At 44.9% G+C, this 24,440-nt stretch overlaps 1 protein-coding gene across 1 annotated transcript in view; it reads right to left on the reverse strand.

Moving 5' to 3' along the window:
• The window catches only part of LOC142102191 (von Willebrand factor A domain-containing protein 5A-like), a 104,613-nt gene that overhangs the window by 47,985 nt on the left and 32,188 nt on the right, over positions 1–24,440 (reverse strand). Inside the window, exons 13-14 of the mRNA XM_075186899.1 lie at positions 21,244–21,347; positions 5,140–5,348 (exon numbers count right to left, since the gene is read on the reverse strand). Coding sequence (XP_075043000.1) covers positions 5,140–5,348; positions 21,244–21,347 — 313 coding nt within the window. The remainder of the gene's footprint in view (positions 1–5,139; positions 5,349–21,243; positions 21,348–24,440) is intronic.

Here is a 24,440-nt window from a genome sequence, read left to right on the forward strand (position 1 = left end):
TTGAGCAATGTGTGAGGTATACCAGCTCACTAATATCAGTATATACAGTGTTAGTAGGAATGTGTGAGGTATACCAGCTCACTAATATCAGTATATACAGTGTCAGTGAGCAATGTGTGAGGTATACCAGCTCACTATTGTCAGTAATACACAGTGCTAGTGTCAGAGAGAGGAATGTGTGAGGTATACCAGCTCACTAATATCAGTATACACAGTGTCAGTGAGAGGAATGTGTGAGGTATACCAGCTCACTAATATCAGTATACACAGTGTCAGTGAGAGGAATGTGTGAGGTATACCAGCTCACTAATATCAGTATATACAGTGTCAGTGAGCAATGTGTGAGGTATACTAGCTCACTAATATCAGTATACACAGTGTCAGTAGGAATGTGTGAGGTATACCAGCTCACTAATATCAGTATATACAGTGTCAGTGAGCATGTGTGTGAGGTATACCAGCTCACTAATATCAGTATATACAGTGTCAGTGAGCAATGTGTGAGGTAACCAGCTCACTAATATCAGTATATACAGTGTCAGTGAGCAATGTGTGAGGTATACCAGCTCACTAATATCAGTATATACAGTGTTCAGCGAGCAATGTGTGAGGTATACCAGCTCACTAATATCAGTATATACAGTGTCAGTAGGAATGTGTGAGGTATACCAGCTCACTAATATCAGTATACACAGTGTCAGTGAGGAATGTGTGAGGTATACCAGCTCACTAATATCAGTATACACAGTGTCCAGTAGGAATGTGTGAGGTATAACCAGCTCACTAATATCAGTATATACAGTGTCAGTGAGCATTGTGTGAGGGTATACCAGCTCACTAATATCAGTATATACAGTGTCAGTGAGCAATGTGTGAGGTATAACAGCTCACTAATATCAGTATACACAGTGTCAGTAGGAATGTGTGAGGTATACCAGCTCACTAATATCAGTATATACAGTGTCAGTGAGCAATGTGTGAGGTATACCAGCTCACTATTGTCAGTATACACAGTGCTAGTGTCAGAGAGAGGAATGTGTGAGGTATACCAGCTCACTAATATCAGTATACACAGTGTCAGTGAGAGGAATGTGTGAGGTATACCAGCTCACTAATATCAGTATACACAGTTTTAGTAGGAATGTGTGAGGTATACCAGCTCACCTAATATCAGTATATACAGTGTCAGTGAGCAATGTGTGAGGTATAACAGCTCACTAATATCAGTATACACAGTGTCAGTAGGAATGTGTGAGGTATACCAGCTCACTAATATCAGTATATACAGTGTCAGTGAGCAATGTGTGAGGTATACCAGCTCACTATTGTCAGTATACACAGTGCTAGTGTCAGAGAGAGGAATGTGTGAGGTATACCAGCTCACTAATATCAGTATACACAGTGTCAGTGAGAGGAATGTGTGAGGTATACCAGCTCACTAATATCAGTATACACAGTTTTAGTAGGAATGTAGTGAGGGTATACCAGCTCACTAATATCAGTATATACAGTGTCAGTGAGCAATGTGTGAGGTATACCAGCTCACTAATATCAGTATATACAGTGTCAGTGAGAGGAATGTGTGATGTATACCAGCTCACTAATATCAGTATACACAGTGTCAGTGAGAGGAATGTGTGAGGTATAACAGATCACTAATATCAGTATACACAGTATCAGTGTCATAGAGAGGACTGTGTGAGGTATACCAGCTCACTAATATCAGTATACACAGTGTCAGTGAGAGGAATGTGTGAGGTATAACAGATCACTAATATCAGTATACACAGTGTCAGTGAGAGGAATGTGTGAGGTATACCAGCTCACTAATATCAGTATACACAGTGTCAGTGAGAGGAATGTGTGATGTATACCAGCTCACTAATCAGTATACACAGTGTCAGTGAGAGGAATGTGTGAGGTATAACAGATCACTAATATCAGTATACACAGTGTCAGTGAGAGGAATGTGTGAGGTATAACAGATCACTAATATCAGTATACACAGTGTCAGTGAGAGGAATGTGTGATGTATACCAGCTCACTAATATCAGTATACACAGTGTCAGTGAGAGGAATGTGTGAGGTATAACAGATCACTAATATCAGTATACACAGTGTCAGTGAGAGGAATGTGTGAGGTATACCAGCTCACTAATATCAGTATATACAGTGTCAGTGAGAGGAATGTGTGAGGTATACCAGCTCACTAATATCAGTATACACAGTGTCAGTGAGGAATGTGTGAGGTATACCAGCTCACTAATATCAGTATACACAGTGTCAGTGAGAGGAATGTGTGATGTATACCAGCTCACTAATATCAGTATATACAGTGTCATAGAGAGGAATGTGTGAGGTATACCAGCTCACTAATATCAGTATACACAGTGCTAGTGTCAGTGAGAGGGAATGTGTGAGGTATACCAGCTCACTAATATCAGTATACACAGTGTCAGAGAGGAATGTTTGAGGTATACCAGCTCACTAATATCAGTATACACAGTGTCAGTGAGAGGAATGTGTGTGGTATACCAGCTCACTAATATCAGTATATACAGTGTCAGTGAGCAATGTGTGAGGTATACCAGCTCACTAATATCAGTATATAGTGTCAGAGAGGAATGTGTGAGGTATACCAGCTCACTAATATCAGTATATACAGTGTCAGTGAGCAATGTGTGAGGTATACCAGCTCACTAATATCAGTATACACAGTGTCAGAGAGGAATGTGTGAGGTATACCAGCTCACTAATATCAGTATACACAGTGTCAGTGAGAGGAATGTGTGTGGTATACCAGCTCACTAATATCAGTATATACAGTGTCAGTGAGCAATGTGTGAGGTATACCAGCTCACTAATATCAGTATATACAGTGTCAGTAGGAATGTGTGAGGTATACCAGCTCACTAATATCAGTATATACAGTGTCAGTGAGCAATGTGTGAGGTATACCAGCTCACTATTGTCAGTATACACAGTGCTAGTGTCAGAGAGAGGAATGTGTGAGGTATACCAGCTCACTAATATCAGTATACACAGTGTCAGTGAGAGGAATGTGTGAGGTATACCAGCTCACTAATATCAGTATACACAGTGTCAGTGAGAGGAATGTGTGAGGTATACCAGTTCACTAATATCAGTATATACAGTGTCAGTGAGCAATGTGTGAGGTATACCAGCTCACTAATATCAGTATACACAGTGTCAGTAGGAATGTGTGAGGTATACCAGCTCACTAATATCAGTATATACAGTGTCAGTGAGCAATGTGTGAGGTAAACCAGCTCACTAATATCAGTATATACAGTGTCAGTGAGCAATGTGTGAGGTATACCAGCTCACTAATATCAGTATATACAGTGTCAGTGAGCAATGTGTGAGGTAAACCAGCTCACTAATATCAGTATATACAGTGTCAGCGAGCAATGTGTGAGGTATACCAGCTCACTAATATCAGTATATACAGTGTCAGTAGGAATGTGTGAGGTATACCAGCTCACTAATATCAGTATACACAGTGTCAGTGAGGAATGTGTGAGGTATACCAGCTCACTAATATCAGTATACACAGTGTCAGTAGGAATGTGTGAGGTATACCAGCTCACTAATATCAGTATACACAGTGTCAGTGAGAGGAATGTGTGAGGTATACCAGCTCACTAATATCAGTATACACAGTGTCAGTGAGAGGAATGTGTGAGGTATAACAGATCACTAATATCAGTATACACAGTGTCAGTGAGAGGAATGTGTGAGGTATAACAGATCACTAATATCAGTACATACAGTATTAGTGAGAGGAATGTGTGAGGTATACCAGCTCACTAATATCAGTATACACTGTGTCAGAGAGAGGAATGTGTGAGGTGTACCAGCTCACTAATATCAGTATACACAGTGTCAGTGAGAGGAATGTGTGAGGTATACCAGCTCACTAATATCAGTATACACAGTGTCAGTGAGGAATGTGTGAGGTATACCAGCTCACTAATATCAGTATACACAGTGTCAGTGAGAGAAATGTGTGAGGTATAACAGATCACTAATATCAGTATACACAGTATCAGTGTCATAGAGAGGACTGTGTGAGGTATACCAGCTCACTAATATCAGTATACACAGTGTCAGTGAGAGGAATGTGTGAGGTATACCAGCTCACTAATATCAGTATACACAGTGTCAGAGAGAGGAATGTGTGAGGTATAACAGATCACTAATATCAGTATACACAGTGTCAGTGAGAGGAATGTGTGATGTATACCAGCTCACTAATATCAGTATACACAGTGTCAGAGAGAGGAATGTGTGAGGTATAACAGATCACTAATATCAGTATACACAGTGTCAGTGAGAGGAATGTGTGAGGTATACCAGCCCACTAATATCAGTATACACAGTGCCAGAGAGAGGAATGTGTGAGGTATACCAGCTAACTAATATCAGTATATACAGTGTCAGTGAGAGAAATGTGTGAGGTATACCAGCTCACTAATATCAGTATACACAGTGTCAGTGAGAGGAATGTGTGATGTATACCAGCTCACTAATATCAGTATACACAGTGTCAGTGAGAGGAATGTGTGAGGTATAACAGATCACTAATATCAGTATACACAGTGTCAGTGAGGAATGTGTGAGGTATAACAGATCACTAATATCAGTATATACAGTGTCAGTGAGAGGAATGTGTGAGGTATAACAGATCACTAATATCAGTATACACAGTGTCAGTGAGAGGAATGTGTGAGGTATAACAGATCACTAATATCAGTATACACAGTGTCAGTGAGGAATATATATGTATGGAACATTTTGTTTAAGCTGTTGGATGAAAATTTTCATTTATTTATTAATTTAAAAGTATAATTAACTATAATTTAATGTACCCATTATTAATGGATTTGGAGGGAAAATAGTAATCTCTCTGTAGAAAAAACAAATCTTGATTTTCTAGTAATATCTGTTTTAATTGTTTGAGTGATCAGTGTGTACAATGTGCGCTATAGTTATAGGTTTAGCTAAGGGTTGCGACGAGGTCCAACATGCACTTGATGCTCACCACACGGGGCATCATTTTACCTTCATCTGAACTGTTCTATTACAGAGCACTGTGTAGCTGGTTGAGTTACGTACCTGGAGCCGGAATGTCCCTGCGCACGGCAGTACCCTCTACGGGTGTCTTAGAGTCCTTGTTGACAGCAACAAAGGCTGTAAGAGAAGAGATGACCCCGGACTGTAGACTGGTCTCCAAGATTCTCTTCTTTACCTCCTCCGAGTCTGAATCAGTTCCATGCTGCAGGTCAGCGATCACGGCTTTGGCTGCCAGTCTGTGGATGGTGGGTCTGAGAAAATAAGATTAGTAAGTAGATGGGGGGCGGAATCACAGCTTTGGCTGTCACTGTGTGTATGGTGGGTGAGATAGAATATAAGAAATTGGTATGTGTTAAAATCAGAGCTTCGGCTGCCAGCGGTGTACAGAGCCAGCGGCTTTGTTTGAAGGCAGGTATCTGTTGGGGGTAGCTGAGGCCTCGGTAGCCTGCACTAGGCACTACTCAGATGGGAGGGGGCAATCCTAACAGGAAAGCGGCTGTAGTTCTACTGGGCTTCCTCCTTGGCAGGTTTTGGATCACTGACACACAGTGGCTCTACCTCTCCTGTATCCCAGCTGCAGGCAAGTATTCTGTTTTTTTCTAAATGGGTCTCTGTGACTTCACTTTTATATTGCCGAGTCTGTGCCTGCTAACTATATAGGTCGTTTACATTGTGTACTCTGTATCTGTCATTGTCTCTCCCTTATCTGTCTGAAAATGGTAACATTCCAGAATTAAGCCTGGAGCATGCTGTTTGGATGATGGTCTCAATGGGGCTAGAATTTTGGTTTCAGTAGCTTCAGGTCACAAACTGGCTTCCCTGGTTCAAGGCTTGGGTGACAGATTCAGAGTCTAAGAGGATTATGGTCTTTTACCTTTTTCGAGCAACGTCTTAATCAGTCCAGAACTAAATAAGATCAATAACCAGAGGACCATGAGAAGAGTTCCTCCCTGTTGGTAAATGTTCCTGAGGCATGGGAATCTCATTTTAGGTCCTTTAGCGCTATCAGTAGAGGAATGGGCCAGGGTTGAAGAAAGGGTTCATAGAGGAAACAGGACTGGTCTACGAAGAAGCCAACAGCCAACCCCTGTATGACGGGCACTCCGCCCATCTGGTGGTGGTTGTGGTGAAGGCGTGTCTGCTTCTCTACTGGGATCTGTGGTTCAATTCCACTTCAATTTCCTGTGTGACGGGCATCATGGACCTGCAATATACCATCAATCTCTACAGAACATCACCTATAAGCTTTTTCACTACTGGCCTTCCAGGGGATCATTCAAACTGCCAGGCCCAGCGAGAAACTATTCACATGTTGCTCTTGTAGGGATAATCACCTCAATGCCAGCAGAACAGAGGGGAAGAAGGTTTCGCTCAAACCTATTTCTGGTCCAGAAAACAAATGGTTCCTTTCATTCAATTTTAAACCTCAAGAGCTTTAATTCCTATGCTCAGGTGGACAAATTGAAGATGGAATCATTGACATCTGTCATTAGCAGGATGAAACATGATGAGTGTAACGCTTCGGTCCCACAAGTAGTACCTGTCCCGTTACCCGCATTTCATTTATCTGGAAACTGCCATGTTCCAGCATCGGACTAACTTCATTCATTCATTCAGCTATACTCAGTTCGGCACAGGTGCAAGTCTATAGCACTTCTGGACCTCCCTCCTCTTGTCATTGGCTGAGCATTTCTGGAGCACTATTTTAACCTCCTGGATTTACCTGTCTGATGCCTGTTCTTCAAGCTCACTTCCTGTAGCCTGTGGTTCTGGTTCCTGTCCTCCTTGTGGATGTCTGCTACTCCAGTCTGCTCTCAGTCTCCTGCTGTGTTGAACTTTTGCTGTTCCAGTACTGCTAATACCGCTATCACTCAGAGCCACCACTACTACTGTGTCTCATCAGTTGTTGTTGCTACGAGTTACCTCTGCCACTTCAGTTTGCTCTCAGTCTCCTGCTGTATTGAACTATTGCTGCTCCAGTACCACTATACTATCTTTGATGTACTTTATCGTGACAGCTCCAGTTCTCTGACCGCTACCGCTGTGAACCACAACTGCCTTTGTGACTCATTGCCTGTTCTCCCCAGTTACCTCTGCTTCCCGTGTGCTCAGCATAACTCTAGTGCTGTACTCCAGCTGTTCCAGTATCTCCACCTATCATCATTGGATACACCATTGTGACAGCCTCCGCTTTTCCTTGTTGTACCACAGGACATCTATTCTCCTTGTGCCTCATTAATCTCTACCCGTGTTACTTGGCTCCTCCACACCGTTCTGCTGTTCATCCTCTCACAGGACCGCGACCTGCAGGTTTGGTGCCGCTAAGCCCATACCTTCTTGCGGGGGTTCCTGGTGAAAACCACCTGCCTGTTAGACTCCGCGCCTGTGGGTGGGCTAAGCCATGTCCAGCAGAGCGTAGGGATCAATTTCCTATAAGCCAACCGTGACAGTAAGAACAGGCCAAATGTTTGATCCCCCAGTGGAGCCTTCAGCTAAAGACTTATTACAACACCTGGTTTCACGCATAGAGCAACAGGATAGTATCCAACGACAACTCTTGCAGTGTTTCTAGACTTTGACCGGTCGCCTGGATATTCTACAGGCTACTCATCCAACTGTGGCTATACTCTATACTCAATGCGGCCGCAAGACTCATCTACCTCTCACGCCGCTCCTCCTCTGCCTTGCCCTACACTGGCTCCCCTTCCCCTACAGAATTCTTTTCAAACTCCTTACCACCACTTACAAGGCTCTCTCCCACTCTACTGCCCCTTATATCTCTAACCTCCTCTCCATTCACACTCCCGCCCGCTCCCTGCGCTCGGCCAATGATCGCCGCCTCTCCTCCACTCTGATCACCTCTTCCCATTCCATAATCCAGGACTTTTCCTGTGCAGCCCCCCTTCACTAGAATGACCTCCCTCGCTCCATCCGCCTCTCTCCTACTCTGTGCTCATTCAAACGTGCACTCAAAACTCACCTCTTTCTCAAAGCCTACCAACCATCCACTTAACCCCCATCTCCTCCGCTCATTCTCCCCTCTCTCCCATTCCCTCAACTGGCTCCTCTTGTGCCTGGTCTGTTTTACCTTCCCTTAGGATGTAAGCTCGTATGACCAGGGCCCTCTTCCCTCCTGTCTCCTTACCTGTTCTTCTGCTCCGTGTCTATTGCATCTGCCTGCCTGGAGTTTCTGAAGTATTGGTGCTTTTTGTTTATTGTTCTGTACTGTTATACCCTGTATAGTCTACTGTTTGTACTATGTGCGGCGCTGCGGAAACCTTGTGGTGCCTAACAAATAAAAGGTAATAATAATAATAGTAATATTTCTCCTCAGGACCAGCGCTCCGCTCCTTTGACTGCATCCGCCTCTTTGAGACTACCTACATACGGCAAAATTTGATGGGGACCCCAAACTTTGTTGTGGTTTTACTAACCAATTTTCCATTCAGTTCGAACTACAGCCCCAAAATTTTCCTTCAGACAGGTCCAAAATAGCTTTCATTATTTCTCTGTTGTCTGGTCATGCCTTGGCATGGGTCTCTCCCCTATGGGAGCGAGAAGATCCTTTGCTCAGCAATTACCTTGTTTTCCTGGCTACCTTCCGACGGATCTTTGACGAGCCCGGATGAGTTTCCTCAGCTTCAGCCAGCATTCTCAGACTTCACTAAAGGTACTAATACAGTCGCTCAGTACGTTTCGTACCCTCTCCTCAGAACTGTCTTGGAATAATGACGCCTTGGTAGCAGCATTTTGGCAAGGCCTATCGGACAAAATCAAGGATGTACTGGCATCCCAAGAACTTCCTACCACACTGGATACAATAATCTCACTTTGTAATAAAGTGGATCTTCATTTCCGCGAAAAGGTCGGCTGAGAAGGAACATTCCAACCGCTCATCTGTCAAAACTGCTCTTCGTCCCCACTCAACCTCCCCTACGCATGAAGAGCCTATGCAAATCGGGAGGACTCAGTTTACATCCAAGGAAAGAGAAAGGAGACGTTTAAAAAAGTTATGTATTTATTGTGGCGAGTCTGGCCACTTTCTGAATTCCTGTCTTTGGAGGTTGAGAAATGCTGGGCCCTAGTCTGCTCCGGGGAGGTCAGACTGGGGACATGTGAAGCCTCCTCATCATCTGCTTGTCTTCTCACAGTCTCCATATTATGGGATGCCTCTGAAGAATTCTCCCAAGCTCTGGTGGACTCAGGTGCTGCAGTGACTCTTATTTCCTGGTCTCTTGTATAACAATGTTCCATTCCTGTTGTTTCCTTGGATACTCCTGTGACCATCACTGCCACTGACGGCACTCAACTCCCGGGAAGTATGGTTCGCTATCAATCCAAGCCTCTCACTCTCCGTATTGGGGTTCTGCATTCTGAAATTCTCATTCTTCGTTCTACCACACTCGACTACTCCCATTATCCTAGGTCTACCCTGGCTTCGTGTACATTCTCCCAGCCTGGATTGGAATACCTCTGAAGTTTTTGGCCTGGGAATCTCAATGTCGGTCCAATTGTCTAACTAAAGTCAAGCCGATTAAGATTCTTTCTTCTTCCACGAAAACATTTCTTCCGGAACTTCCTCCTCAATATCAAGACTTCGCGGATGTGTTTGACAAGGTCCAAGCTTGAACTTTTGCCCCCCCCCCCCCCCACCGCCCTTGGGATTGTCCAATAGAATTGCTCCTGGGGAAAACTCCTCCCAGAGGAAGAGTTTTTCCACTTTTTCAGCCAGAAACCTCGGCCATGTCTGTATACGTCAAAGAAAATCTTCAGAGGGGATTCATCAAGCCATCTGTCTCTCCTGCCAGAGCGGGTTTCTTTTTTGTTAAAAAGAAGGACGAATCTCTCCGCCCCTGTATTGATTATTGTGGTCTCAATGCTGTTACGGTAAAAAAAAAAAATTGGTATCCTATCCCTCTCATTACCGAATTGTTTGACCGTATCAAAGGGGACAAAATCTTCTCTAAACTAGACCTGCGAGGGGCCTACAACCTGATCTGCATACGCTCCGGAGACAGCTTTTAATACTCGTGATGGTCATTACGAATACATAGTGATGCCCTTCGGACTTTGTAATGCCCCAGCTGTCTTCCAAAGCTTCATTAACGAGATCTTCAGAGACCTGCTCTATTCATAAGTAGTTGTTTACCTGGATGACACCCTCATATTTTCCCAGGATATTCATTCTCATCACCAACATGTCATTGAGGTTTTGTCTAGGCTTCGGAAGAACCAACTATACTGTAAGTTGGAGAAGTGCTCATTTGAAGCTTCATTCATGCCATTCTTAGAGTACATCATCTCCGGATCTGGGCTACAGATGGACCCTGAGAAGGTTCGGGGCAATCTTGGATTGGCCACGACCGGCCACCCTTAAAGCAGCACAACGCTTCTTGGGGTTCTCCAACTATTACAGACAATTTATCCAGCGGTATTCCACCATTGTTGCCCCCATAACGGCTCTCACGAAGAAAGGGGCTAATACCAAGGACTGGACGGAAGAGGCCTTGTGTCACTCACCGGACCGTGAGTGCTACTTCCCGTGTATTCAGGAACCGTGGCCGTCTGCCATCCTGAGGGTCTGCGCATGTGCAGCCCTTTCAAGCCTTCAGTACCTGTTGCTTTTAGTTGATTGGATGATCAGGCAACCCTCCCCATTTAAACCACCTGTGATCATTACCTGGTTGCCTGATCTTGGAGTCTCATTCCCTATGAGCCTCTGTAGGTGTTCCTGTGTTTCCTCGTGTATTCAGCTCCTGCTGATTCCTGTTATTCGTTTGTGGTTTCCAGACCACTTCAACTCTCCTGTGTTCATCGTGTCTGCAGCCAGCTGATTCCTATCCGCTGCCTCCGTTGCTTCTACAGAGTTCCTGCTCACTTCAATTCTCCTGTGTTCATCGTGTCTGCAGCCAGCTGATTCCTATCCGCTGCCTCCGTTGCTTCTACAGAGTTCCTGCTCACTTCAACTCTCCTGTGTTCATCGTGTCTGCAGCCAGCTGATTCCTATCCGCTGCCTCCGTTGCTTCTACAGAGTTCCTGCTCACTTCAATTCTCCTGTGTTCATCGTGTCTGCAGCCAGCTGATTCCTATCCGCTGCCTCCGTTGCTTCTACAGAGTTCCTGCTCACTTCAACTCTCCTGTGTTCATCGTGTCTGCAGCCAGCTGATTCCTATCCGCTGCCTCCGTTGCTTCTACAGAGTTCCTGCTCACTTCAACTCTCCTGTGTTCATCGTGTCAGCGCTCCGCTGCTTCCATCTCTACTACTGGATATCAGACCGCCTCCACTCTCCCGTGTTCTTCATGTTTCCAGTTCCACTTACTACTGCTTCCTGAGTATTGCTTCGTCCATGCTGGTTTACCTGCCGTGCGCTGCACCAACCTGATTACCGCTTCCACCCTCCAGTGGTGTCTCCTCCTGCCGGTCTTTAGCCCTTCAGGTATCCCTGCACGTCTCTCTGACAGCCTGCTCTCCTGAACCGCGGTATGCATACTTCTCATTGACTTTGCTTGTGTATTGCATATCCATCTGGACTGAGTTGTGTTCTCCTCAGGAGCCTCCTATCCACTGAGACTATTTCTACCATTGACTTTGTTTCCTATTTGCCTGGATAGTTATTGTGACTTTGTATACTTAAGCAGTGCTGCTCAGTTATCATTGTATTGTGGATATCATCGTGGGATCAAGTTCTGTGTGCCCCGTGTATACTCTGCATTACATTCATCTCCTCGTGCCCCTCCTCACATATATATTGCAGTGGTACAACTTGCTGATGCAGACCACTGACTTCCCTGTTACCTACCTTCACCTGGATTCCATTCCTTCACCTAGACAGCGGTACAACTTGCTATACGCAGACCGTTGACTCTCACTACCTCCTCGCTACTCCTGGACATTCCTACTCACTATAGCAGTGGTACAACTTGCTATACGCAGACCACTGACTTTCCTCACGTTTCCTTGTCCATCTGGTTCCTCGTGTACAGTCATCTACTCATTACCAGTGCTGCTAGTCATAGACTTTCCTCGAGCATTCTCTCACCATCTGCTGTTTCTCCTGTTCCGTTGTCACCCTGCTACCAGAGTACCATATTACCAACTATATTACTCTGGTAAGTCTATCATCTGGTGATATTCTGGGCAAAGACTCCTAGTGCCCGTGACAGTAAGATCAGGTCATGACAGACCCAGATGCGGAACCTACAGCTAAAGAGATGCTGCAGCATCTGGTTACCCGTATGGAACAACAGGATGCTCGCCAACAACTTTTGCTGCAATGTTACCAGGCGTTAGCCTCCCAAGGAACGTCTGTGCAAAATATCACAGCTACTGTTGATGCTCCTGTGCTTTCCTCCGTTTCCCCAGTGCCATCCCAGGTGTCTACGGCTTCCACGCTTCACCTGCCTACTCCGTCAAAATATGATGGAGACCCCAAAACATGCAGGGGTTTTCTAAATCAATGCTCAGTTCATTTTGAGCTCCAACCTCAAAATTTCTCTACTCATCGTTCCAGAGTGGCCTATCTCATTTCCTTGTTTTCCGGACAAGCTCTCGCATGGGCTTCCCCTCTGTGGTAAAGAAATGATCCATTATTACAGGATAGTGCCAAATTTATTTCCACATTCCGAAGTGTATTTGATGAACCAGGTCGTGTTATTTCCGCTGCATCCAGCATCCTCCGTCTACGTCAGGGTTCTCGTACAGTAGGCCAGTACGTCATTCAATTTCGGATATTAGCCTCTGAACTTCAGTGGAACACTGAAGCGTTAATTGCCGCCTTCTGGCAGGGGCTTTCTGATAAAATTAAAGATGCACTGACTACTCAAGAACTACCTAATTCTTTAGAAGATTTGATTTCTCTTTGCCACGGTGTAGACATGAGATTTCGTGAAAGAGAGTCTAAAAAAACAACTTCAGTTAAAGCACCTCTTCGCTCAAGTCCTCAACTTCGCCCAGCTTCATCTCCGGTGATACCCATGGAGATAGGTCGCTCCAAATTAACTTCAGAGGAGAGGGACCGAAGAGTAAAAAATAGACTTTGTATCTATTGTGCTGATTCCACGCATATGCTCAATTCATGCCCTAAAAAAATCGGGAAATGCCAGGCCCTAACCAGTTCTGGAGAGGTGAAGTTAGGGTCCCTGGAGTCCTCTCCATGTTCTACGAAATTAAAAGTTTGTGCTTTTGATGTTACAGTTTCCTTTGCTACCAAATCCTTTAAGTCCCAAGCACTTATTGACTCTGGAGCTGCGGGAAACTTTATTTCTAAATCCCTCGTGAATCAATGGTCCCTACCAGTGATTACTTTGAAGACACCTATTACTGTGACTGCTATCGATGGATCACGCATTATTAATGGTCTCATCACCCAGAGTACGTCTCCAGTAACCCTTCAAATTGGTGTATTACATCAAGAAGAAATTTCATTTTTAATTCTTCCTGTTACTACCAGTCCGATTGTATTAGGCCTTCCATGGCTTCAACGTCACTCTCCCCAGATTGAGTGGCACACTCCTCAAGTTACGTCTTGGGGGACTGAATGCCATCATCGTTGCCTCTCTCAAGTCGTTCCTCTCAAAATACAGCAATCCTCCATTTCACCTTCCTCACTGGGACTTCCTCCTCAGTATGCTTCATTTGCCGATGTATTTGATAAAACTCAGTCTGAACGTCTTCCTCCTCATCGTTCGTGGGACTGTCCGATTGATCTTCAACCTGGCAAGACTCCTCCCAGGGGTCGTGTGTATCCACTTTCGTTACCTGAAACTCAAGCTACATCTGAATACATCCAAGAGAATCTCCAGCGAGGATTTATTCGACCTTCTACCTCTCCCGCTGGAGCCGGGTTTTTCTTTGTAAAAAAGAAGGATGGATCATTACGCCCCTGCATAGATTTCCGTGGACTTAATGCCATAACTATCAAAAATCGGTATCCCATTCCACTTATTACTGAGTTATTTGATCGGATCAAGGGAGCTCGGATCTTTACCAAGTTGGATCTTCGTGGTGCCTACAATTTAATTAGAATCAGGTCCGGTGACGAATGGAAGACAGCTTTCAACACCAGAGACGGGCATTATGAATACTTAGTAATGCCCTTCGGGTTATGTAATGCCCCCACTGTTTTCCAGGGTTTCATTAATGAGATCTTCCGGAACTTGTTATATGTTTGTGTCGTCGTCTATCTGGACGACATATTGATCTTTTCGCAGGACCTGCCTTCTCATCATCAACATGTGGCAGAGGTACTTTCCAGACTCCGGAAAAATTCATTATTCTGCAAGTTAGAAAAATGTTCATTCGAGTTGCCCCAGATTCCATTTCTGGGATATATTGTCTCCGAAGTTGGTCTTCAGATGGATCCAGAAAAGGTGAATGCTGTGTTACATTGGCCTCAGCCAACTACTCTTCGTGCAATTCAGTGTTTTTTAGGTTTTGCCAATTACTATAGACGCTTCATTCAAGATTTCTCCTCGATTGCATCTCCTATTGTGGCCCTAACTCGTAAAGGGGCCAATACTAAGCAATGGTCCTCTGAGGCCCTTCAAGCCTTCCAGTTTCTTAAAGAGTCCTTCTCCTCTGCTCCTATTCTTCGAAAGCCTGATGTGACGCTTCCCTTCTTCCTAGAGGTAGATGCCTCTAATGTTGGTTTAGGAGCCATTCTCTCCCAAAGATCGGAGCAACAAAAATTCCATCCTTGTGCCTTCTACTCTCGGGGTCTTCTGCCTGCGGAAAAGAATTACACCATCGGGGACAAGGAGTTGCTGGCTATTAAAGTAGCATTAGAGGAGTGGAGATACTTGTTGGAGGGAGCTCGTCATCCTGTGACAATTTTTACTGATCATAAGAATTTGTCATATTTACAGTCTGCTCAATGTTTGAATCCTCGTCAAGCAAGATGGTCTCTTTTCTTTTCTGGTTTTGAACTAATCATAACCTTCAAACCAGCTGCAAAAAATAAAAAAGCAGACGCTCTATCTCGAGCTTTTGTGACGTCCTCAGACGTTGAAGATGGTCCCAACCACTCTATATTAGACCCCAAATGTGTTTCTCTGGCTGCTTCTTCCACTAAGGTGCTACCATTTGGGAGAACCCTCGTGCCTCCTGCTCTTAGGAAGAAAATCTTTTCGTGGTTTCACTCTTCTCGTTTTTCTGGACACTCTGGTGAACGCAAGACCTTTGAAATTCTTTCTCGAAGTTACTGTTGGCCTTCTATGAGAAGAGATGTCAAAGAGTTTGTAGCCGCATGTGAATTGTGTTCCCAGTTCAAGACTCTCCGCAGAACTCCAGCGGGTTTGCTTCAACCACTACCCATTCCGTCCAAGCCGTGGACCCATATTAGTATGGACTTTGTTACTGATCTTCCTCTAAGTAAAAACTGCAATACTATTTGGGTAGTGGTGGACAGATTTTCGAAGATGGCGCATTTCGTTCCTTTGACTGGTTTGCCTTCCTCTTCTACTCTGGCTGAGTATTTCATCAAAGAAATCTTCCGTATTCATGGATGTCCGTCCGAGATTGTTTCAGATAGAGGAGTACAATTTGTTTCCAGATTCTGGCGGGCCCTCTGTAAGACCTTGGGTATCCGATTATCACTCTCATCCTCCTAACATCCCCAATCAAACGGACAAACCGAAAGGGTCAATCAAGATCTTGAGACTTTTATAAGGATGTTCTCTTCAGCCAACCAAGACAACTGGGTAGAATTGCTTCCATGGGCTGAATTCGCTCATAACAACATGTATCAGGAGTCATCTTCTAAAACTCCATTCTTTGTGGTTTACGGTCACCATCCGTCTTTTCCGGAATTTCCTGCCCTCCCTCCCACCCAAGTTCCTGCTGTAGAGACTGTTTGTCAAACCTTCAAAAATATTTGGTCTCAGGTCAAAACCTGTTTTAAGAAGACATCTGCCAGATATAAGTCTTTTGCAGATAAAAAGAGAAGGGCTATTCCACCACTGGAAATCGTAGATCGTGTTTGGTTATCAACCAAAAATATTTGTTTGAAGGTCCCATCTATGAAGTTCGCTCCTCGTTTTATTGGTCCGTATAGGATCATTCAAGTGATAAATCCAGTTTGTTTCAAACTTCTACATCCTAAGAACCTTTGTATTTCCAACGCCTTCCATGTGTCTTTGCTCAAACCTCTTATCATCAACCATTTCTCGGTCCCTCCTTCAGCACCTCGGCCAGTTCAAATTCATCAAGAGGAGGACTTTGAGATTACTCACATATTGGATGCAAAAATTTCGCAAGGAGTTCTTCGTTTCCTCGTTCACTGGAAGGGCTTTGGTCCTGAGGAGCGTTCATGGATCAAAGCAGAAGATCTCAACGCTCCAGCTCTTCTTAAGAAGTTTTATTCCAAGTTTCCGGACAAACCCGTTTCCAGGTGTTCTGTGCCCACCTTTAAAAGGGGGGGGGGACTGTCACTCACCGGACTGTGAGTGCTACTTCCCGTGTATTCAGGAACCGTGGCCGTCCGCCATCCTGAGGGTCTGCGCATGTGCAGCCCTTTCAAGCCTTCAGTACCTGTTGCTTTTAGTTGATTGGATGATCAGGCAACCCTCCCTATTTAAACCACCTGTGATCATTACCTGGTTGCCTGATCTTGGAGTCTCATTCCCTATGAGCCTCTGTAGGTGTTCCTGTGTTTCCTCGTGTAATCAGCTCCTGCTGATTCCTGTTATTCGTTTGTGGTTTCCAGACCACTTCAACTCTCCTGTGTTCATCGTGTCTGCAGCCAGCTGATTCCTATCCGCTGCCTCCGTTGCTTCTACAGAGTTCCTGCTCACTTCAACTCTCCTGTGTTCATCGTGTCTGCAGCCAGCTGATTCCTATCCGCTGCCTCCGTTGCTTCTACAGAGTTCCTGCTCACTTCAACTCTCCTGTGTTCATCGTGTCTGCAGCCAGCTGATTCCTATCCGCTGCCTCCGTTGCTTCTACAGAGTTCCTGCTCACTTCAATTCTCCTGTGTTCATCGTGTCTGCAGCCAGCTGATTCCTATCCGCTGCCTCCGTTGCTTCTACAGAGTTCCTGCTCACTTCAACTCTCCTGTGTTCATCGTGTCAGCGCTCCGCTGCTTCCATCTCTACTACTGGATATCAGACCGCCTCCACTCTCCCGTGTTCTTCATGTTTCCAGTTCCACTTACTACTGCTTCCTGAGTATTGCTTCGTCCATGCTGGTTTACCTGCCGTGCGCTGCACCAACCTGATTACCGCTTCCACCCTCCAGTGGTCTCTCCTCCTGCCGGTCTTTAGCCCTTCAGGTATCCCTGCACGTCTCTCTGACAGCCTGCTCTCCTGAACCGCGGTATGCATACTTCTCATTGACTTTGCTTGTGTATTGCATATCCATCTGGACTGAGTTGTGTTCTCCTCAGGAGCCTCCTATCCACTGAGACTATTTCTACCATTGACTTTGTTTCCTATTTGCCTGGATAGTTATTGTGACTTTGTATACTTAAGCAGTGCTGCTCAGTTATCATTGTATTGTGGATATCATCGTGGGATCAAGTTCTGTGTGCCCCGTGTATACTCTGCATTACATTCATCTCCTCGTGCCCCTCCTCACATATATATTGCAGTGGTACAACTTGCTATCCGCAGACCACTGACTTCCCTGTTACCTACCTTCACCTGGATTCCATTCCTTCACCTAGACAGCGGTACAACTTGCTATACGCAGACCGTTGACTCTCACTACCTCCTCGCTACTCCTGGACATTCCTACTCACTATAGCAGTGGTACAACTTGCTATACGCAGACCACTGACTTTCCTCACGTTTCCTTGTCCATCTGGTTCCTCGTGTACAGTCATCTACTCATTACCAGTGCTGCTAGTCATAGACTTTCCTCGAGCATTCTCTCACCATCTGCTGTTTCTCCTGTTCCGTTGTCACCCTGCTACCAGAGTACCATATTACCAACTATATTACTCTGGTAAGTCTATCATCTGGTGATATTCTGGGCAAAGACTCCTAGTGCCCGTGACACCTTGGAGGCATTCGCATTCCTGAAACGAGCCTTCTCTTCTGCACCCATCCTCAGACAACCCAATCTTTCGCAACCCTTTTTTCTAGAGGTCGATGATTCTGCCATTGGAGTAGGAGCGGTACTCGCCCAGAAGTATCCTCCTAACAGACTTCTCCCTTGTGCCTTTTTCTCCCGCAAGTTTCTACCTGCAGAACGGAATTATACAATTGGAGACAGGGAGCTGTTGGCCATGAAGTTGGCTGTCAGAATGGCGTTACCTTTTGGAGGGGGCTCAGCATGTGGTCACTATTTTTACTGACCATAAGAATTTGTTATATCTACAGTCTGCTCAGTGCCTCAACCCTCGCCAGGCTTGTTGGACCCTGTTCTTCTCCCGTTTCAACCTCCACGTAACCTTCAAACCAGGCCGTCTTAATAAAAAAGCAGATGCACTTTCCAGGGCCTTCAGTTCTGATCTGAACTCCGACCTTCCTCTCAGTCGTCCCATCCTGGATCCTAAATGTTTAATAGGACTCACTACGACCAACTCTCCCTCCTCCTGGGAAAACATTTGTTCCTGTCCCTCTTCGGAAAAAACTGCTCCACTGGTGTCACACCTCCAGATTCTCCGGACACGCGGGGTTTCTCAAGACCTACGAATTAGTTTTTAGCTCTTACTGGTGGCCCTCTATTCGACCAGACGTCAAAGATTTTGTAGCCGCTTGTAACGTATGTGCCCAACACAAAAGTCGTCGTGCAAGTCCTATGGGCCCATTACAACCATTGCCCATACCCACCAAGCCCTGGACTCACATCAGTATGGATTTCGTTACTGACCTTCCATACAGTAAAGGATGTTATACTATTTGGGTCATTGTGGACCGCTTCTCGAAGATGGCTCATTTTGTTCCTCTCACTGGTCTGATGTCTTCATCAGTTCTTGCTCAACACTTCATAAAATAAATTTTTCGTCTGCACGGTTGTCCCATGGAAATTGTATCCGACAGAGGGGTTCAATTTACCTCAAAATTCTGGCGTGCTCTCTGTAAAACCCTTGGTATACAACTTAATTTTTCCTCAGCTTATAACCCACAGTCCAATGGCCAAACTGAAAGGTTAAATCAGGATCTGGAGACATCAGATTATTTTCTTCCGCCTCTCAAGACAATTGGGTTGACCTCCTGCCATGGGCCGAATTTGCACATAACAACCTCTTCCATGAGTCTACTGCTGCTACTCCATTCTTTATTGATACTGGACTTCATCCGCTGCTTCCCAGGTTTTCTCCTCTCCCACCCACTCATGTCCCGGCTGTTGAAGATACTATTCGCAGCTTTTCCACCATATGGACTAAAGTGGTTGCTAATCTTAAAAAGACCTCCTCACGCTATAAAACCTTTGTGGACAAGAGGCGCCGAGCAGTCCCAGCACTCAAAGTGGGAGACAAGGTCTGGCTATCGACGCAAAATATTCGTACCATCCATGAAGTTTGCCCCTCGTTTCATTGGACCCTATAAAATACTTTGGGTCATCAATCCAGTATCATATAAACTTCAGCTGCCCGCTTCCCTTCATATCTCTGACTCATTCCATTTTTCTCTTCTCAAACCACTCATCATCAACAGGTTCTCCGTTCCAGTTTCCACTTCTGCTGTTCCCAAATTTTCTCAGCAACAAGAATTTGAAATCACACAGATCCTGGATTCCAAGGTTTCCAGAGGTACCACCAAATACTTGGTAGATTGGAAAGGCTTTGGCCCCGAATAACGCTCTTGGTTCAAAGCTTCCGACATCCATGCTCCAGCTCTGCTCCGAAAGTTCCATGCTCAGTTTCCACGGAAGACTTCATCTAAGCGTTCAGTGGCCACTTTTAAAGGGGGGGGGGGGGGTACTGTAACGCCTCGTGGATCTCTGCTACTCCAGCCTGCTCTCAGTTTGTGGCCTGTGTTGAACCATCGCTGCTCTAGTCCTACTATTACCATCTACTTTATCGTGACAGCTCCAGTTCTCTGACCGCTACCGCTGTGAACCACAACTGTCTTGGTGACTCATTGTCTGTTCTCCCCAGTTACCTCTGCTTCCCATTTGTGCAGCATAACTCTAGTGCTGTACTCCAGCTGTTCCAGTATCTCCACCTATCATCATTGGATACACCATTGTGACAGCCTCTGCTTTTCCTTGTTGTACCACAGGACATCTATTCTCCTTGTGCCTTATTAATCTCTACCCGTGTTACTTGGCTCCTCCACACCGTTCTGCTGTTCACCCTCTCACAGGACTGCGACCTGCAGGTTTGGTGCCGCTAAGCCCATACCTCCTTGCGGGGGTTCCTGGTGAAAACCACCTGCCTGTTAGACTCCGCGCCTGTGGGTGGGCTAAGCCATGTCCAGCAGAGCATAGGGATCAATTTCCTATAAGCCAACCGTGACAATGAGTTTCTGGTGTCCATGGAGGTCAAAGATGTTTATTTACATGTTCCAATCAGGGAGGTCACCAATGACTTCTCAGGTTACACTTCGGTCCCACTATATTCAAATTCAGGCAAAGGATTCCTTGTTTCAGGGTCTTTTTATTCAGAGCTCCAGTAACCTTGCTGCCAGCTTGCAACTCTGTACACTGGAGACCTTGCTATCATCCTAAACTCTAGACAATACTACCAGTAGGTCAGCCGGTGTTCCAGTAACCTTGTCATCACTGTACTATCCTGCACTCCAGAGACTACTACCAGTGTGTCAGCCGATGTTCCAGAGATTCTGCTGCTGCTGTTTATCCAGGACTTCAGAGACTTGTTACCGGTATTTCACTTTGTGTTGTCGACAACTACTACTTCAAATATCAAGGACTACTGTATATCTACAACCTGCTTCTACATAACTTTTCTGTCATTTCAGACTGTTTATTGTTCATTATTATTGCCATTTTGATCCCGCTCTCCATTCATTGGGTCGCCACTGCTCTAAAGGTGTGTGCGCTATTACTGTAATAAAGATCCTTGACAATTACCAACTTCTGAACTTGGAAAGTGATTTGTGACGGCAGTAATACAAAGCTTTGTGATATCCACTGTACACCAATGGATTCAGAGAAAAATATTTAATGTAAGTATACAAATTGGTTATGATGGGTTATTCCCGATTTCTAATAATTGTTGATATATATAAAAATCTATGTACCTGTCAATTTTCTCAGTTTTAAGTGGGAAACGAAGATTGTTCTTTAATACGTTATCTTTAAACTTGTATTGCAGGCAAACTTCACCTTCAGCTTCATTCTCCACCTAGGAAATAAATAAATAAATAATAAATAATAAAAAAAAATTGGATATACTCCACACATCCAGCATAACCTGTTTGTCATATAATAATGAAAATGTGTGAATGCAAAGTCTTATCCTTACCCAGAACCTCCGGTCAGAGGATTCAGCAATTGCCATGTTTCAAGCAGACCTGACCAGTCTATAATAACACTATTACATTTGCACAATGGGGGGCATTGTGGGGGGATTGTGTGCTAGATTTCCCTTTATTCCCCACTCTGAGCTCCCAGCTTATGGGGGGAGTTATCACTAGCCACTCTCATTACTTCCTGGCCACTACAATGGTTACTGTAGGGCGGTGATGGGCAACCTGATACGCTTCATATTTCCAATCTTCAAAAAGGGCGATCATTGCCCTTATTTTCAAGTTGGAATAAACAGCCAGAAAACTTTGGCTCACCCACATCCATCATTCCAAAATTTCCCCACATGCACCTCACTTGTTCCAAAATTTCACCAAATGCCCTCAGATCCCCACTTGCCACAAAATGTACTCAAATGCACTCAGGCCCCATAAGCCATCAGATGCCACATGTACTTCAAAACTCCCCCACATGCCCCTCATAGCTACCACATGCCCCCAACATGCCACTCTAACCTGCTCACACGCTCCTTAAACCTCGCAGCATGCCAGTCAGGCCTCGTTCACATGCCCTTTACATGCCCATCAGACGTCCCCCACACTTCCTCCACATGACTTCTTACATCTCACCCACTTAATTTAAAGATGAAGCCCACAGAGGAAGGACGGAGATCACATTACACTCACTCCTCCTACTCTTCTGGTATGCTGCGTGACCTCCATGCGTTGTGCAGAGGAGGTCATGTGGCACAAAAGTAGCTGCTCCCGTTCAGTCTCATTCTCTGTAACAATGCCGAGAGTAAGTGAGGTCGGGAGCTGGGGGCCACAGGTAGAGGCTAGGTGGGCTGCTGGCCATCTGTTGCCTATCACTGCTGTAGGGAAACATGATGTTGTAATGTTGGGCTCCTATAAGGTGCTTAGTAATGTAAATAATGTATAATAATGTAAATAATGTAATGTATATACACAAATCATCCAGCAATCCACTCGCATATCAGGGTGCCAAATATGAGTAGGATTAGATATATGTAGTTTTTATACTATAGTATTTACATTTACTGCATGAAAAAATAGGATTTTTATACTTCCTAAACCCCTTTCCCTTAGTCCATTAGGGGACTCCGGTATAACATTGGGATCCAGGCGTGTGGGCACTTTAAGACCTATTAATATTGACTCCTCCTTGTACCAGAAAAGCAAAAGGAGTGAAACTTAAAGACTTTGGACTTGGGAGCATTTACTGGAAAGAAACTGATTTAACTGGACCACCTCAAAAGTCGATCCCATGTTGCCCAATACATTCATACAGAACTGTACTTTTGTCTGTCTTCAAGCAGACAGAGACCTTTCCATTGTAAGGTCTCTGAATCATTTCCGACTACAAGAACACCCATGACAACCATGCCCCAATCAGTCCCACGTCTAGGGCTGCCTCTCATAAGTACTCCGGTGAATATATTGAGAACCTGGCTTGCCAGTTAACAAGCCCACCCTAAAATCTGAGTCCATTGGGGGACACTGCAACCATGGGGTATAGTCCATGGAACTGGAGCTAGATCAGTTTAAATCTTAAACTCGTTGAAAGATAGACCTCCCTTACAATGCCCCACCCACTGGACCCATATTCAGTTTTATAGCAAAGCTCAGAAGAGAGGTCCTAACTATGTGTAACAACAGAACACCTAGAATGTAAACAGCAGAGAAACAGTCACAGCAACGGGATGGAGCGCAGTGTCCCCCCAATGGTGAAAAACACACAAACACACCAGAGAAGAAATAGTAATGTAAGACCCCACCATGAAACTAAGGAAAAAAGATCTAATAATTTAGTTTAATCAGATGGTGATACAGACAATCCTGTCATTACAGGTATAGAGTCCCACACCCACAGAGGACTCAAGCCTAAGCAAGGTAGGACAGTGTGAGGCAGAAAACAAGTATGGTATGGTGAGCAAACAATACTAGATGAGGGAGCATGGCACAAGAGAAACAACACTAGGGCAGGGAACATGGCATCTCCGCAAAGGGCGCCCGTCTTACGCACCACTCTGTCGCTATGGCCACACAAGCTGCTCCCTCTGTGAATAGAGATCTGCTGCAGCGGCACTTGCTTATCTGTTCACAATATAATGTAGAATTACATTTGGCACAAGGATAGTGCTGCACTTAAACTAAGAAGTTTCATATTTAAGTCTCTTGGACAAAACCATGTTACAATGCAAGGGGTGAAAATTAGTGTTCTGTTTTGCATATAAGTTAAATACGGACTGTTTTTTCATGTAGCACACACATATCAACTTTAAATTTCAGTGTACAAATAAGCTATCAAGTATTTGTGTGCTACATGAAAACACAGTCAGTATTTAAGTTATGTGCAAAACAGAATACGAATTTGCACCCCTTGCATTGTGACATGGTTTTGTCCAGGAGACTTAAATAAGAAACCTCTTAATTTAAGTTCCTTAATGAATCAGGCCCATAGTGGTGAAACTCATCCCACCTAACTATTACACTAAGGGTTAAGTGTAATAGCATACTTACCTACTTTTAGATTCAGCTGTCCGGGAGGAGGTCCGTCGAGGGGGCGTGGTCACGCGTGATGTGCCGTTAGGCTCCACCCTGTCAATCTTAGGTCATTCTAGCCAATCGCAGCAGGGGGCGGGGCCACGATGGCCCGTTTAGCCCCGCCCCTGGCTATCTTCAACAGCGGCAACTTCTGGATCCGGGATTTTTGCCTGCTCTCTCAGGAGTCTGGGAGAACTCAAAAAAATTCGGGAGTCTCCCGGACATTCCGGGAGAGTAGGCAACTATGTGTAATAGATGGGATGAGAAACGGCATTGCGGCTTTAAAAGTCGTGAGAGACAAGTCACAATTGAAAATGACGTAGTAACAACATGCCGTTGTTACTGGGGATCGTGATTTCTTAGCACACTGCCGGCCACTTCATCTGTCATTCTTAAGGTCAGTCCTC

The sequence above is a fragment of the Mixophyes fleayi genome, chromosome 1 (genome assembly GCF_038048845.1).
Source record: "Mixophyes fleayi isolate aMixFle1 chromosome 1, aMixFle1.hap1, whole genome shotgun sequence".
Taxonomy (NCBI): Eukaryota; Metazoa; Chordata; class Amphibia; order Anura; family Limnodynastidae; genus Mixophyes; species Mixophyes fleayi.